The sequence below is a fragment of the Ilyonectria robusta genome (assembly GCF_021365365.1).
Source record: "Ilyonectria robusta strain PMI_751 chromosome Unknown BGZ61scaffold_29, whole genome shotgun sequence".
Lineage (NCBI taxonomy): Eukaryota > Fungi > Ascomycota > Sordariomycetes > Hypocreales > Nectriaceae > Ilyonectria > Ilyonectria robusta.
Window position 1 is genome coordinate 449,687 of NW_025764463.1, and position 16,215 is coordinate 465,901.

At 51.8% G+C, this 16,215-nt stretch overlaps 6 protein-coding genes across 6 annotated transcripts; 4 read left to right on the forward strand and 2 right to left on the reverse strand.

Moving 5' to 3' along the window:
• Window positions 1-1,189: 1,189 nt before the first annotated feature.
• On the forward strand, window positions 1,190-2,831 carry BGZ61DRAFT_292669 (general substrate transporter; the record flags this gene model as incomplete). Its single annotated transcript, XM_046238588.1, has 4 exons — window positions 1,190-1,308; window positions 1,391-1,569; window positions 1,631-1,818; window positions 1,872-2,831. Coding segments are annotated over 4 exons (1,446 nt in total), but the record flags the coding sequence as incomplete, so codon positions are not given.
• A 619-nt stretch (window positions 2,832-3,450) lies between these two features.
• BGZ61DRAFT_307142 (uncharacterized protein) lies at window positions 3,451-3,722 on the reverse strand (the record flags this gene model as incomplete). The annotated part of the gene is made up of 2 exons (XM_046238752.1): window positions 3,451-3,574; window positions 3,637-3,722. Coding segments are annotated over 2 exons (210 nt in total), but the record flags the coding sequence as incomplete, so codon positions are not given.
• A 2,075-nt stretch (window positions 3,723-5,797) lies between these two features.
• BGZ61DRAFT_538613 (putative MFS hexose transporter) lies at window positions 5,798-7,345 on the forward strand (the record flags this gene model as incomplete). The annotated part of the gene is made up of 1 exon (XM_046254676.1): window positions 5,798-7,345. The coding sequence occupies one exon, from the start codon at window positions 5,798-5,800 to the stop codon at window positions 7,343-7,345; it is 1,548 nt and encodes a 515-aa protein (XP_046097573.1).
• A 1,016-nt stretch (window positions 7,346-8,361) lies between these two features.
• On the forward strand, window positions 8,362-10,203 carry BGZ61DRAFT_538614 (uncharacterized protein; the record flags this gene model as incomplete). Its single annotated transcript, XM_046254677.1, has 3 exons — window positions 8,362-8,877; window positions 8,929-9,296; window positions 9,354-10,203. The coding sequence occupies 3 exons, from the start codon at window positions 8,362-8,364 to the stop codon at window positions 10,201-10,203; spliced, it is 1,734 nt and encodes a 577-aa protein (XP_046097574.1).
• Window positions 10,204-10,444: 241 nt separating this feature from the next.
• BGZ61DRAFT_538615 (uncharacterized protein) lies at window positions 10,445-12,332 on the reverse strand (the record flags this gene model as incomplete). The annotated part of the gene is made up of 5 exons (XM_046254678.1): window positions 10,445-10,565; window positions 10,634-10,996; window positions 11,075-11,248; window positions 11,327-12,052; window positions 12,112-12,332. The coding sequence occupies 5 exons, from the start codon at window positions 12,330-12,332 to the stop codon at window positions 10,445-10,447; spliced, it is 1,605 nt and encodes a 534-aa protein (XP_046097575.1).
• Window positions 12,333-13,176: 844 nt separating this feature from the next.
• Window positions 13,177-15,907, forward strand: BGZ61DRAFT_538616 (alpha-L-rhamnosidase; the record flags this gene model as incomplete). The annotated part of the gene is made up of 2 exons (XM_046254679.1): window positions 13,177-14,515; window positions 14,568-15,907. 2 exons carry the CDS (start codon window positions 13,177-13,179, stop codon window positions 15,905-15,907), a joined length of 2,679 nt encoding a protein of 892 aa, XP_046097576.1.
• Window positions 15,908-16,215: the final 308 nt, after the last annotated feature.

Here is a 16,215-nt window from a genome sequence, read left to right on the forward strand (position 1 = left end):
ATTGACCAGCAATTGATGGGAGATGAAGGCAAAAAGGAGGAGTCCGGGGCCAATAAATAATATACTCTGTGAAAGAAACGTGATTCCTCGTACGTACCGCGCTACGGCCAAAAAAGTCTAGCACGCATCTGGCTCGGTGATATCCTGGCCTAACCACCTCGGTATGTCTCAAGCCGAGAGTGGAGTGAGGAAAGCCGGCGGGGTGAGGAGAAACGCCACCAAAAGAGAAGGGCAAGGCCGGGATGTGGAGGTGGAGATGGAGGGCGTGTGTAAATGAGGAGAGGGAGAGAGCGAAATACATCGAGGTGTGGTGAAGCTGAGATTGGGGTAGGTATCCCTGTTGTCTGGTTGTTTTCAGCTCTTATTTTCGGTACTTGAGAGATGCTTAGCTACTAGTACTCATTAGTCACTCGCCTTCTGGCTGCTTCTCATTGATACTTAGGTTACCAGCCAGGCCAGATTTCTTTGTCAATCACGGCGGGAACATGGCGACAAGTTCCGTCGTCCAAATTATATGCAAGATGGGCAGGTGAATACGCCATGGTCACTTACTCACCTCATGGAAAGAAAATATGAGGGTGTCATCCGGGAATTTCCTTGTCTGCTCCCCGCATGCTTCCAAGTAAGAGTCTGAACAAACCTCGGTCTAACTCGGGGCGTCTTTGTGTCCAGAGGGCATCGGTAGTATCTGGGGACATCTGTCGACACTGTTCTGGGAGCCGGGGCAGGTCAGGCGTCGAACCCACGAAGATATTAGTGGCTTCCGACTGTGCGGAGAATCGAGTCCGGGGTTCTGGGGGATCTACTACGTACCTAGCAGGCGTCCAAATTTCCCACACCCCACCACCTCAGTACTAACCATCTGGGGGTGTGTGATGGTGGCATAAGACTATAAGTTAGCCGCTGCCGCCTGTCTGGAATATCTCCATCTTTCAATTGACAATATCCATCACTCCAACAGAGACACAGCGACTTGGCTTGTCTGATAGCAAATCCTCCGAGGTAATACACACATCCAGAGCTGAGCCGGAAGTTCGTCAGCAAAGCCCACGACTCTCGCCCAACAAGCACACCCACGGCTACTACTCATCCATCCTTGCTCGCAGATATGGCAGATACCGTCGAAGATACGAAGGACGCTGTCTCCCATGTTGAAGAGACATGCCGTGCGGAGGATGTCACTCCGCTTCAGGCCATCAAGGGAAGCCCCATCGCCATTCTATCCTGTATTGGTGCCGCAATAGGGCCGCTCATGTACGGTTTCGACATGGTTATTGTCGGTGCCTGTATATCCATGCCCGCCTTCCAGTGAGCCCAGCCTACCCTGGAAATGCCTCCTCGGTCTCGTACTCTGCTCTGTGCCGTTGCTGATGAGATCACCTTCTCATAGGTTCGAATACGGCACGCACCTCGCCGACAACACGTTCATCATCCCAGCGCTCTGGCAGTCGCTGTGGAACTCCCTAATCCAACTTGGCATCATCATCGGTGCTATGCTCAACAGCGCCTTCCAGGACCGCTTTGGCCGTCGCTGGGGATTCCGCTCCGGTGGCTTCATTGCTGCTGTTGGTATGGACCCGTTGACCGTTGGGAAATTTGTTCCAACGATGGTGTACTAATCTGCTGTCAGGTGTTACCGTCATGTACATATCAGATATCCCCGACTCCGTTGATACCCGTAGATCAATCTTCTTGGTCGGCAAGATAATCCTCGGTGCTGCCATGGGACAACTCAACTCGACTTGCCAGACATACGTGTCCGAGGTCGCACCGCCAAAGCTCCGTGGCCCTCTCCTCTCCATCTTCACCTTCGCCATGGTATGTCCACTCCCTATTTAATTTCTGGAACCAAGAATTGACCTCGGTCTCAGGTCACCGGCCAAGTCATTGCCATCAGCTCCGTCAACGCCCGCATCTTGATATTCACTCCCATTGCGTACAAGGTCATCATTGCCTCCCAATGGGCTTGGTGTGGTGCTCTCTTCCTTCTCTCCTTCATCATCCCTGAGAGTCCTTTCTGGCTTGTCAGTCTCAACCGTCAAGACCGCGCGCGCACCATGTACAACCGCCTCAACTCCTCGCGCGTGAACAGGGTCGCCGGCTTCGCAGCCATCAAAGAGACGCTCGACCACGAGAGTCAATCCCAAAATGCTACCGGCCAAGCTTCCATCGCAGAGTGTTTCCGTGGTACCAACACACGCCGTACTATTATAGTCGCCTCCACCTTCTGGTTGCAGCAATTTCTCGGCGTGACGTTGCTCGCAAACGGCCCGTACTTCCTCCAGATGGCCGGCATGAATTTTGTCAAGTCGCTGGAAATCTCCCAAGTTGGCATCTCTCTTGCACTTCCCGCGACCGTCATCTCGTGGTGGACTATGACGCGCTTTGGCCGTCGAACAATCCTGCTCTGGAGCATCGTCAGCGTTGGCTTGCTGTGGTTCAGCGTTGGCATCGCTGGCGTCTGGCCCACCAATACCACGGCGTTGATGTACATCGGTGTCATGATGCAGATCATCACTTTTTTCTTTGGTCTCGGCGGTGGCAGTGCCACGCCTGTCATTGCGGCTGAAATCTCGTCGGCTCGTCTACGCGCGCTGTCGCAAGCAGTGACCTTCGTTAACGCCGCCTTCTCGTCGTGGTTGTTCAATTTTGTGGTACCGTACATGTTCAACAGCGACCAGGGAAACCTCGGCGGTTTGTGTGGCTTCATCTTTGGCGGCCTCTGCGTTATTGGCTTTATCTTCTCTTACTTCTGTATTCCAGAGACCAAGGGTCGCAGCATCGCCGAGGTCGACGAAATGTTCGAGTCACAGGTTGCGACGCGGAAGTTTGCCACATATATTTGCCCCCAGCAGTACCAGGAGGCGCAGCACAAAAGCTTGCAGGAAGCATAGGTGGTAAATCATAGGCCGTGGGGTGTGAGGTATTTGTTTGATAGCTTTTATTTACGCCTATGGTGTGAATACTGTACGTGGGAGTGTCTTGCTTTCTCGCCTATCCGCTTCTCGATAGATGTACTTCTGAGTAGGAGCATAGGACATTAGTCTCATTCCGGGATTTTATTTGGCATTGTAATGCCCTCAAAATTACGTGTCGAAAGTCGTGATTTAAAGACTGCATTCGACGTGTGTACAAATATTGTGACGTATGTTTCCGGCTTTCTAATTTTCGTTTGGTCTATATCAGACTCTATACAAGGACGAATTGGAAATTCCTAGAGTCAAAGATGAACTTGAACACTGCATAGAGTTGTAATTTCCAGCTGTATCTAGCGAATTCCCATCATGATAATTTATCAAAGCCCACAGGGGCCTGCAAATAATACCAGAGGTTTGAGATGGCGGTTACTCAATACTTCTGGATCATTGTTTCTTTCTATCCAGCCTACTGATTTATTCCCTTCGACGTTCCAATCCACTTCTCTACTCCCACTGACTCTCGGTGGTCTCCAAGCAGCCACCTAACCCCCTTCTCACAATCCCGCCAGAATCTCCCCGATGCCGGCAGCAACTCGTCTTGGATATTGTTAAATGCATGCGGCAAGCCCGGATACACATCCAATCCAACTTCAATGCTATTTCGAATGACACATTAGCCTACCCGCGCGAGACGTGTACGGAATAGAAACCAACTTACCCCATCTCCTTCAAGCGCGCGCAAAAGACCAGGCCATCATCCCGCAGTGGATCCATCCCGCACACTTGCACATATGTCCGGGGTAGCTTCAGAAGATCCTCGTCTGCAGCGAGCAGAGGCGATGCTGCGGTCCCAGCTGCGAGGAGCGCCACGTACCATGCAAGATCAGCCGCTGTGATCACAGGCCCGGCTGCGTGTTGGGAAGCGGACGATGAATCGGGGAATAGTGCCGGATCAGCGAGCCAGGGTGACTGCAGGACTAAACCCGCGAGTGGGATGTTCTGGGGGTCGTTAGAATGAACACGGGTTATGCAAGGGGGTGTTTACTTCGACGCCGGCGCGCAAAGCAGTGACAAGGGCCAGGTTAGCGCCAGCGCTCGCACCGGCAACAAGGATGCGCGTGTGATCAACCTGGGTTAACTCGGGCGAAGAGGACAAGGCAAATTGCAGTGCAGACCAGGCATCGTCATGTTGGGCGGGGAAGGGGTGCGTGTCGGTGTGGCGATAGTTGGCCGAGAGGACCAACATGCCCGAGGATGTGCTTATGCGGGCACATTCAGCGACGTCCGAGTCAATGGAGCCAAGGAGAAAACCGCCACCGTGGAAATAAAGGTAGAGAGGGAAGACCTGCGAGGGGTTTGCGGTTGCTTCAGGGGGGGTGAAGAGGCGAAACTGGAGTTGCTGGGTAGTGGTTGGATCGGTCCAAGTCAAGGTTCGAACATTAAGGCCGTCTGGAGGGAGGTTCAGCGTGGTATACGGTCGATTGATGCGATGCTGTTGGTCGGGTACAGTAGAATCATGGAGATGTTACTCACTGGCTGAGAGGTCAGCATCAGATAGACGTGCTCGAGATGATTCGACCAAAGCACGGGCTGCCTTGGGGTCCATGCCAGGAACGAGCTTGGAATAACCCAAAGGGGTTGCGTTCTGGACGAATTCTGACCATTCGGCTGATATCTTGCCCAGCTCGGTGAAGTCCATAGAGCTGAGGATTGAAAGACGGTGCATGGTTGGCGGGCAAGCGGTGTCAGTAGAATGACAGGTTGGTGAGATGACAGGCCTGTGGGCTTCTGACAGAGCTGTCATAGAGAACAGTAAAATACAAGTACACAAATTGTGTCTGGTGGTATGGGTTTGCAATGGTGGGCCTAGGATGGCTTACCCAGCCGCTAAGTTTGTTGTTGCCGCGTGGTGCCCTAAGTAGGGAGAGTGAGGCTTCGCTCTCAAATGTCCCGAGAGACTCACATAATATAGTGGACAAATATCACGTCATTGTGTACCTTGTGTTTAATGAGAGATGGCTCTCCAGAGTTCGGTTTTTTTGTTTATTCAGTCCTTAATTCTAGCCCTGAAAGTCAGAGACTCACACGATGTCTTTCGGGTGCAAAAGGACGGCTAGGCTTTTTACATACATGATTTATGATTGCCTCAGGATCCCCGGCGTCCTCCAACACTGTGCAGCTATCTAGCAATTCTGCGGCTCGAGGGCCTTCTGCGGTTCCGGCGTCTCTCCAGGCCCAGGTGGCAATATATTGTAAGAGTATAGGGTAAGTGAAGCTCAACCCCTGCAGATGAATATGGAGACAAGATGGAGAAAAGATGGGGCCACTATCAGGGTTCCAGGTGGAACGAACTAGCCTGGGGCCTTGTCCTTGTCCTCTGACAAACTCGCGGGTGGAGAGACATTCCACGCTTGTCGGCATTGCCCCGATCCCTGCTCACTCGCCTCGAGGCGGCCTGACCTCAGCTAGTTTCGCTTCGACTAAAAATTAGTTCGCTTTTCTGGTCAGGGGTGCACCTTGAGCGGCCCTGCGTTTCCGGAATCGTCATTTCATTCCACAAAGATGGCCAGGTAGTCTAGGCATCGAGATGCATACTAACAGAGCCTACATGGCATTTCCTGCCTCACCTGACAGAATTCGGTGGACATTGCCCCGAGGGATTGTGGTCCTACCTACCTCCCCGAGGTACTCCACGTTTCTATGTAACTTGGAGTCGGGCTGGTAGGCATTTGAGCCCTTCCCCGCGGGGAAGTGGAGACCTGGGACCAGGGAATACACAAATTCACTCTCTCTTCAGGCTTATTATATACTTGGTCAAGTCATCGTCCAGGAAAAAATGTGCCATATCGAAACACCCATCATCACTCTCTCACTCCAACATGGCAGTCATGTACAACAAAGACTTGGTCCACGATGCCATTCAGAACTCGCCGCCGTGGTACCGCAATCCAAACTTGGTCAAGCTGTATCTGCTGCTCCTCAGCCCCCTTCTAACCTCAACGGCATGGGGATTCGATCTGAGCATGACCAATAGTTTGCAGTCAGTCGACAAGTTCATGACAAACTTTGGCAATCCGACCGGTGCGACTTTGGGCTTTTTCGGCGCCTCGAGCTCAGTCGGCGGCATCGTCGCCTGCATTATCGGCGGGCCACTAAATGAACGATTCGGCCGTCGCATGCTATGCTTTGTCGGTGGCATTATTGTCATCGCGATGGGAATTATGCAGACCTTTTCCACCTCGTTTGGAATGTTTTCTGGCGGAAAACTGCTCTTGGGTCTGGGATCCAACCTTCAGCAGGTTGCTGGGCCAGTTCTCGTGACCGAGTTGGCACATCCTAAACAACGTGTGGCCATGACATCCATCTACAACACAAGCATCTACATTGGACTTACCATCGGTGCGTGGATCACATTCGGTACTTTTGGTATGGCGTCGGATTGGTCTTGGAAGATCCCCTGCATTCTCCAAATCATGCTCCCTATCTATCAAGTCCTTACTATCTGGTTCTGTCCGGAGAGTCCTAGGTGGCTTGTATCGAAAGGTCGTATTGAGGAGGCCCGCGAAATCCTCGTCAAATATCACGGCAATGGCGTTGAAGACGCCGTGGTACAGGCGGAACTGCACGAGATCATTGCCGGCGTTGAAGCCGACAAAACAAAACTGAAATTCGAGTGGGACGGAATCAAAACAATCTTAGGCTCAAAGGGCAATCGCCATCGCCTTTGGTTATGCTTCTGGACGGCTGTCGGCTCACAGTGTGCTGGCTCAAATTTCATTTCCACCTATTTACCGGAGATTCTCGACCAAATCGGCATGACCACCTCGAAGGAGAAGACACTGATCAACGGTATATCAAGCATCTGGTGCTGGGTCTGCGCCTTACTGGCGGCACTCCTGATTCCACGGGTGACCCGTCGCCAAGTTTTCCTTTTCTCCATGACCGGTATGACTAGTTGCTTCATTATATGGACAGCACTTTCCGCAACATATTTAAGGACGGGAGAGAAGAATTTTGGAATTGGCGTTCTGGTCATGATCTTCATCTTCAATTTCTTCAACTCAATTTGTTGGATCCCCTTGGTCATTACGTACCCGCTTGAGACTGTCACTACCAAACAGAGGAGCCTGTTCTTCGCCTTCACGATGCTTACTATCAATGCTTCATCATTCGTCGCCAGCTTTATCAACCCGATCGGGATTCAAAATCTGTCATGGCGCTATTACATCGTCCAGTGTGTATTCAATGCCCTGCTCACTGCCATCATCTACTTTACGTTCGCGGAGACACATGGCCTTACACTGGAAGAAATCGCCGTCATCTTCGACGGTGAGGAAAGGTTTCGAGATGCCATTGCTACAATTGAGCTTGATAAAGCAGGGTTTGAGGATGCACATAAAGAGGAGGTTGTGGAACGAAAGGTCTAAAGAGGAAAACAACAGGCTTTCGGGTCGCGGGTGGATACGTTCAATCTAGCAAGATGCCAGCAATTGAGGATCAGGCCAGAGAAATACGTGTCTAAATTGATAATATTGATCAGTCTCACATGACTAATTAGTTCCAAACCTCAATAGACAGATGACAAAATGTCAAATAGCCGATAGTCACGCCAGCAAAGTGGAGAGGTGAGATCAATAGGCGCTTGACACTGTCACCAAGTTACATTCAAGTAGTACGGTGGCTTTCATGCCATTTACCACCTGTCCCAACCACTTCCCGACAGGCATGCTTCGGCTTGAAGGACCCAATGAGCTTGGAACCGCGCCGGCTCGGGTGGCCCCCGACGAAGCCGAAGTGCCGTTTTGCTATTTCGAGCTAACTTACACCTTTGGGGTTTAGTGGTAGTTTTGTCTCACCGCTCTCAGGCCCATCTGCCAAATGAAGCCCTCGACTCGGCAAATCCGAGCAGCCCCCATGTTTTTTTTACCGACCCAGACCCAATTGACCCGCCGAAGCATCACTGGCATCCAACCCTACCGCTAAGGAGCAAACAGATTGCCGCTTTCACTTATCAGTAGCCGGGAGGAACCAAGGGAAACACCCCAGGGTCGCTATGGATGACCTAAGTCAGCGTTTGGGGGCTTCTGAGACCCCGTCAATATCCTCGCCCCCACATCTAGGGTATGTCGTACCACCTCGATACAAGACGCTTCCCTTCCTTGCTGCTTCATGTCATGGAGCTGAAGCTGTGCGAGGGCAGATACTCAAAGCGATTCTGTGCTGACATACCATCCATACGCGCAGGGATCGAAGAAACAGTATAGCAAGTACAAGGCAGCAGGCGACATCTAGCCCGTCGACACTTGGCCATGACCAAATAGCCTCCATCCTGATCAGATTATCCAATGTCGAACAGCGTCTGGACATGAATGCGCCTGTGCGTCGGAGTGGTGATGCTGCTGGCGTGGATCTCGCAGAAATGCGATCGCTTCTGGCTCCCGCCATGCACGGCAATCCGAACCCTCGCCACGAGACAATCATTGCAAGTCCAAGCTCAAGTACACCGATATACGACGAACAGTACCACAAGACTCATGGTGATGTCATGGAGTCTCTATCATTGAGGAGAGATTTATCTCAACCAGAAAAGCCCCCTTTTGGCGTGTGGTGGACGTATACTGTTGAGGAAACTCTCATATGGCCGATACTAGAGTTCCAGGGCAGTGTTAATAGCAGCCTGGATGTACTTCTGGAATATTCTGACGAGGAAAGCGACGATGAAGATACGCGCAGTTATAGGGACGAGCATCCCCTTTCGAATCCCAATAAACGCAGGCACATCGCCCCCGGCGGCGTTCGAAGCGGCTTAGACGACGGCACCGTAGTCCCGGAGCTGATAGAAAGCTTCCTAAGAAATGTGCACTCCAGATTTCCGATCCTCGAACCCAACGAACTGCGAGCTCGAGCAGCCAATCTTGTAGAGAATGGCCTCGACTGGGGCGGGATAACATGCCAAGTTGTAAGTCTCCCGAAAGTGACTGACATTGACCGAGATATTGACGCGTAACAGTTACTGGCATGTGCGTTGGGTTCCATCTCTTCTCCTTGGGACATTTCTGATTTAGAGAACTATGACCGCCCAAAGCCATCCTTGGAACGATATTCGATGGCACGAGATTACTTCAGTGCCGGGCAGAAACGCCTCGGAGCTTTGTGTACACAATCGTCATTGACTGCAGCCCAGTGTATGTTCATGGCAGGTACATTTCTCTTGTACCTGCAGAAGCCGGTTGCGGGATGGCGCTTGTTGAATATGGCTTCCACCACATGCCGCGCGTATATTTCCAAGCGAATTGCCCGAGAGACGAGAGGCGAACGTCCGAGACACTCTCGCAGCATGGAACAGCGCCTCTGCTGGAGCTGTTTCAAAGCTGAGCGGTAAGTAACACCACATTTGCGTCATCTCCCTATAATCAGCATACTGATTGCATCTAGCGAGGTGGCCTGTGAGTTTGGGATGGAGACGGCTGGATTGAATGTGATTGCATACTCGACCTCCTTGCCCACCCCGCCCAATGGATACGCGAGCGATATAAATGGAGCGTCATCACACAAAGCAGTCAGCCCTGAAGGGCTTGCGCCATTGCCTGTTCCTCACGAGCCTTACGAGGATCAGTCGTGGTATTTCTTTCTTACCGAAATCATGCTTTGCAAGCTCGAGATGCGCATCGACAACTTCTTCCAGGACAAGCGGCGGGAAGCCTATCGCTCCGCTGGCAGCGCCGCAGAAGTCTTCTTCCAGGGCTTGGTTGAAGCGCTGCAAGAGTTCAGATACCAATTATCGTCTTATTACGAGTCGCTACCCCCTGTCATGCGGTTTCCCTTGGACGATTTTACCCCTTGCGAAGATGAGCTTCGACATTACCTTCGATGGCGTCTATACAGTGTCAAACATGACATATGCCTGCCGGCTCTATATGCTTTGCTTCACAACGATATCTCGAGGTGGCCCCATGCACTGGTCAACAACTTGATCGAGTTGGCCAACGCATGTCTCAAGTTGGACGTAATCTTCCAGAAGACCGCCGTCACAGCATACAGACACCACAATACTTGGCTGGGATTAAGGAAGGGTATCAGAAGCGCTTTGATCCTGATAGCCGCACGGAGACTGAAGTCGCAGCATCGGGCTGGACTAGAGAGACTGCAGGTGCCCGACGAAGAGACATGCAGGGATGGTGCACGCGCCCTGGTAAGAGCTCTAGAGTATTGGTCGGCAGAGTCAAGGGACTGCGCTTTCAATTTGAGGATACTTCGGAACCTACATTCAGACTTTCGGGTTTGAATTCACATCACGAGTATGTTAGACAGTGACTCAAGTTCAATTCCCGCGTATATCATACAAAAGACTCGAGTATACCTTGCCTGTGCCGGATATACAATCACGTCTCAGCAAATCTTCGACAGCATCTAGCACTGAGTTGGAATCTACCTCCAGTGAGCAGGCCTCCTCGGACGAGGGACCACGTTCAGCAGCCAGAAGCAACAATGCGAGACTTAGACAAGTTCGTGTCTTGAGCCAACCGTCATTCAGTAATGGCCCACCCATATGGGGGTTCAAGAAGAAGCTCAACCGGGTAAGTACCATGTCCCGGTGTCGTAAGCACATGGCTTGGTATTGAGACGCGTAATAGGCGCATAAGGTTCCTTCGGCGGTATTCAAGTCGGGTGTGTCTGCGCGCGGTTGAAGGGATGGCACATGCAACAACACATACATCGACGGTCGCAAAATTAGCTCCCTGGTTTCAAAGTAGCGAGACTGGAGTAACCGTGGATAATATTCGCCTTCTGTAATTTGAAGCTCTGGCTCCTCGTTTGCGAAGAATCTCAGATGTGTCGGCAGTCTCTCGTGCCAGTTATCCAGTGCACGTTCTGCCGCAGTGAGATTTGCATGCAAAGCGCCGAGTTCATTCGTAGACATGTTTGCGTGCAGCTTTTTAAACTCGGCGAGAATGCTCTGCCGTATTTGTAGCAGAGCTGAATCATCATCGTACCCCCAAGTTTGAGACTCGATGTCTCTGTCGGGTTGCTTGTAGACGGATGGAGCAAGGGAGAATTCCTCCTCGCTGCGCAAACGGCTAAAGAACAGAAGGTGTTAGTTTATATGCAATGACATAAAGCAACGTCTCGAGGTCACAAGTCGAGCTCGGACATACCACAAGAAATTGATGCAAGCCCAACGCATGGTCTCTATCAACGCCGCATCACTTGTCCGCTGCACACCTGCCATCCTAGATTTGTACCGAAGTGCGACGGCATCGATAGCTAGTACCGAGCCATTAAACATTTTCCAAGCCGCTGCAGGCTCCGAGGTGTATAGATGCCACATCCTGCGACCCGTTCTCGTGTTAGTAGCTCTGGGATCAAAGAGATTTCGAGGATCGAACAATTAATGGCACTACACATACCCTGCGAGAAATTGACATTGGGCCGCCAATAGTCCAGAATCCTCCAGTGCCCAAGCCAACCTCTTTTTAGCCATATTCCAATACTTCAAGGCACCGGGTGTACATTCGATGCTAGAGCTAGTTTCGGTGCTTGCAAAGACGGAAGAATCTGTATGCAACGCTGAAAGATGGCCCTGATTATATGAGTACATACTTGCCAAAGCCGCCACTAGCAGAACCAAACACGATTCAGTATTCCAGAGGACCCCGAACTCGCTAATTTGGGCGATGTAGCTGCGCACCTCGGCCATGTCAACGACGGGATGGACCGGTAAGAACCGAGCTTCGAAGACGTTGGCGAGGAAGAGCAGATCCGGCTTGGCGCAACTTGCGCTTTCTTTTCCCGAAGTTCGCGACGCGTAGGACTGTCTCGCGTGCTCTGACAGCGACAGCGAGAAGCGTGCCAACACGTCACCTTGGTTGGCGAAGACGTTCCATGCCAGAAGCGACGGGAGACTTGTAACTGGACTAGGACCCTCTATTGGAATGCACCTAGACTGCTCTTCCATAGAAGTCTCACATGAGTCGTTTTGATCTTCTCCGAAAGTGAGAGTAGGAGAGGAGTAAGCATTGGAATTTGCAACGCTGGGAATACCATGACGGGGATGATGCAAAAGGTTGACATCGCCAGCAAGACTGCTGATTGCGGTCAAGATCTTATCGCCCCATTCATCCAAGGTCGGTGTCCTAGAGGTAACAAGTGATTAGCGCATAGCATAATAAAACGCAAAAAAGAAACTGCTTACGAATCCCAGGGAGCATGTGTGGGCACAGTTGTCGCATACACGCACGACAGTCCCGTTTTCAAGCAGTACGTGCAAGCTGGTTGATGTCCGCTGCAGCGAGTCTTGCGCTCACGACACGCTCGGCACGCAATTGCCGTACGAACTCCGGACCCATCACCATCCAGACGTGGCCTCTTGTGACGCTGCACAGGCGGCTGCGTGGGCGCATTAGGATTGCTCATGGTCGGCCCTCTTGTGGATTGGGTTCCGGGGCTCGGTACACCAACACCACAGAAACGTGATGAACTGGAGAAGTAGGAGGGAACAGCCATCGGTTGAGCCCCGAGACTGGGACTTATCGGTCCAGGCCCCGAAGACTCCGCATTCATAAGCGAATCCGAGGCTCTCGGGGGATTGGGTCGACCCATATTGCTCGGAATTGCCCCGATCCAACGCTTGCCCTAACTCAGACCAGTCTACAAGTCCAACCCCAGCTAAGAAGCCCATGGCTGGCGGGAAGTGGGGGAAAGGGCGTGCAAGGAGCGTTTTGGAGTAACTCAGGCCACTTTGTACGCCGATGAGAGTCTCGGCAGCACGCGAATCCGTTTTCACCCCGCCATGAAGGTGTGGCGACGTGGGTTGTCGATGATATTCCCTTCAGCTTCAGTGGAGAATTGTGGGCTGCAGTGCCTGTTTTCTCGCGTAAATGGAATACTTGCTGTACAGCCCATCTCGTCCTGTAATGACTCTCCACCGCCTAAGTAAGGCAATCGGGTCATTTTCCACCGAGGGGAGAGGGGGATGTTCGACCTGCTGACTGTGAGCTTTTCTGTAGCTCTGTCGGAGAATAGTTGACTACTGACTCAGTTACATATCATTTACATATCTCGACCCCGGTTCTTCGTTGGTAGTTGTGATAATCCCCCCCGAATGGCAGCCGCCATCTTCAGACGTTTGAGAACCCTCTGAGACACCACGTTATCTATACTACCTACTTACTACTGTATTTTCGCACAGGCGCTACGCCATTGTTGCAACCTCTGCGATACGTATTCGGTTCTTCAAGTCAGCTCCGACATCTTTACCATGGCGCTGCGCATCGACAGGGTGCAGTTTGAACACCACCGAGAGGCAATTGGCATCGGCGAGTCAAAGCCACGTATATCTTGGAGGTTCTCCGGTACCGATGTCAACGACTGGGTGCAGGAACTTTACGAACTCGAGATTACTCGTCCGGGAGTTTCATTGCCAGAAGTCTACTCGGTCAAGTCCAGTGAATCTGTTCTTGTGCCCTGGCCCAGCGAGCCTTTGCAGTCCGGTACATCCGCATCTGTACGGGTGCGTGTTACTGGTTGTGCACCGCATGACAAGCCCTCTCCGTGGTCAAGTGCGACCTCCGTAGAGGCAGGTTTATTAGACCGCAGTGACTGGACCTGCTCCCTCATCTCGAGTGCGCAACCAGTCGACATCTCGCTTCCCCGGCAACCGGTGCTCTTCCGAAGGGCGTTTTCTTTGAATCAAACCGTCAACAGGGCGCGATTGTACGTCACGGCTCACGGCGTCTATGAAGCTCATATCAACGGTCAGCGAGTTGGAGATCAACTTCTCCAGCCTGGCTGGACCTCCTACAAACACCGCCTTTCATACCAAACCTTTGATGTCACCCACCTCCTGCGGGAAGAGCAGAACATTATCACCGCTCAGGTCGCCGAGGGTTGGTTCTGCGGACGACTCGGCTTCCTTGGGGGTGTCCGGAATATCTGGGGTCATCAGATTGGACTTGCAGCTATTCTAATTACTGAGACGGCTGACGGCACGAAGACTGTTATCAATTCTGATGAAGAATGGAAATCTAGCACTGGGAGTATCATCACCTCAGAAATCTACGACGGTGAGGTCTGTGACCTGTCGCTAGATCCAAGGGGATGGCAGACTCCCGGCTTTGAGGATACCTCCTGGGCCAAGGTACAAGTCAACAATCTCCCAAGCGCCGCTTTGGTTGCTCCAGACGGGCCACCCGTCCGAATGATCGAGACACTGCAAGCGGCGTCAGTCTTCACAACACCCGCGGGCAAGATTGTGGTAGATTTTGCCCAAAACATCGTCGGTTGGGTGCGAATCCGTCTGAGTGGTCCCAAGGGCCAGACTGTCAGGCTGCAGTTCACAGAGGAACTTGAGGATGGGGAGGTGGCCACCCGGCCCTTACGAATTTGCAAAGCCAGTGACACAATTATTCTTTCAGGAGAGGACCAGATCTGGGAGCCAAAATTCACCTTCCACGGCTTCCGCTATGTACAGCTTGATGGCTACTGCTCACATGCAAGTGACTTCGACCTTACAGCGGTCACGGCCGTCGTCGTCCATACAGACATGGAGCAGACTGGTTGGTTCGAGTGTTCCAATCCTCTACTCAATCAATTACATAGTAAGTTATCACCACTATTTCTCCAATCCAGACACCCACTCACTCCAAATAGAGAACATCCGTTGGGGGATGAGGGGAAACTTCCTGAGCATCCCTACTGACTGCCCTCAACGGGATGAACGTCTCGGCTGGACAGGCGACATACATGTATTCGGCCCGACCGCTAATTATCTTTACGACACTTCCGGGATGCTTCAAGGGTGGTTGAAAGACCTGTCTGCAGAACAAATGGAGGACCATGGTAGTGTACCTCCATTTTTCTGCCCAAATGTTTTCGTCGACGACACGAGATATCCTACCGCTATTTGGGGAGACGTCTTGGTCGGGCTGTCTTGGGACTTGTACACATCGTATGCGGACAAGGGAATATTAAATCGACAGCTTGAAAGCATGCAAAAGTGGGTGAATGAAGGAATTCCGCGCAGTCATTCTACCGGTCTCTGGGAGGAAGACTCGTATCAGTTTGGCGACTGGCTTGATCCTTTTGCGCCTCCAGACGACCCAGGAAATTCCGTAACGGACCCTCAGTTCGTCGCAAACGCCTACCTAGTGCACGTCACGTCTCTTATGCACAAGATTTGTCTCGTCCTCGGACTCGAAGACCTAGCCAAGTCTTATAGCGATTCGTTCGCCAAAGTCAAGGTGGCATTTCAGAGGCGCTATATTTCAACAGAAGGCCGTGTCGTGTGCGACACCCAAACAGCCCTCGCTCTCGCCATCCACTTCCAGCTCTTTGAAAACAAAAACCAAGAGCGCACCGCCGCAGCCCGGCTCAAGCATCTTATTTTGCGTAACTCGAGGTTTAAGATTGCAACTGGATTTGCTGGCACACCCATCATTGGGCATGCACTCTCTCGGGTTGGAGAAGCTCAGCTCTTCTACCGAATGCTGTACCACCGCAAGGCACCAAGCTGGCTCTACCAAGTGTCTATGGGTGCGACGACCATGTGGGAGCGCTGGGATAGCAAGCTCCCAGACGGCAGTATCAATCCCGGTGAGATGACGAGCTTCAACCATTATGCTCTTGGGGCCGTTGCGGATTGGATGCACCGCGGTATCGCAGGTCTGGTCCCAGTGAAGCCCGGCTGGCAGAAGTTCCTGGTCGCACCGGTTCCTGGAGGTGACCTCACACACGCAAGCGCTCGGTTCATGAGCCCTTACGGGCTGATATACGTCAAATGGATCGTAGAAAACGCAAAGTTCTCGCTAAGAGTCCAGGTTCCTCCGAATACCGTCGCCGAAGTCAAACTGCCCAGCACCAACTCTGAAAAGCAAGAGGTTATTAGTATTGGTTCAGGCACTTACGATTTCCAGATAGAGTATCGATTGCCAGCATGGCCACCCTTGCCTATCTATCCTCAATATTATCCTCATGATGATGATGAGCCTTAAAGACCTTCTAGGCTATAGTATGATTCTTTTCGGGGTGTGATGTATTCCGGCGGCTTTAGTAGAATATAGACATGGTTTATTTTTTCATCAAGTGGTATAAAAATATAGAAGTCCCTCAGTGAGGGAACCTGATGTTTGAATTGCCTGTATTTTTCTCAGCGTCCAGAATAGCGCCTTTAACCTAGTCGCTTAAGTTATTATAATGGTTCAGCCCGGGGCTGAATATCAGCTCGATGGACTATTGGGATCCAGGGCTTAACCTATCCTCTGGCCTGGGGATAAATTTTTTGCACCCTTTATCAGCACGA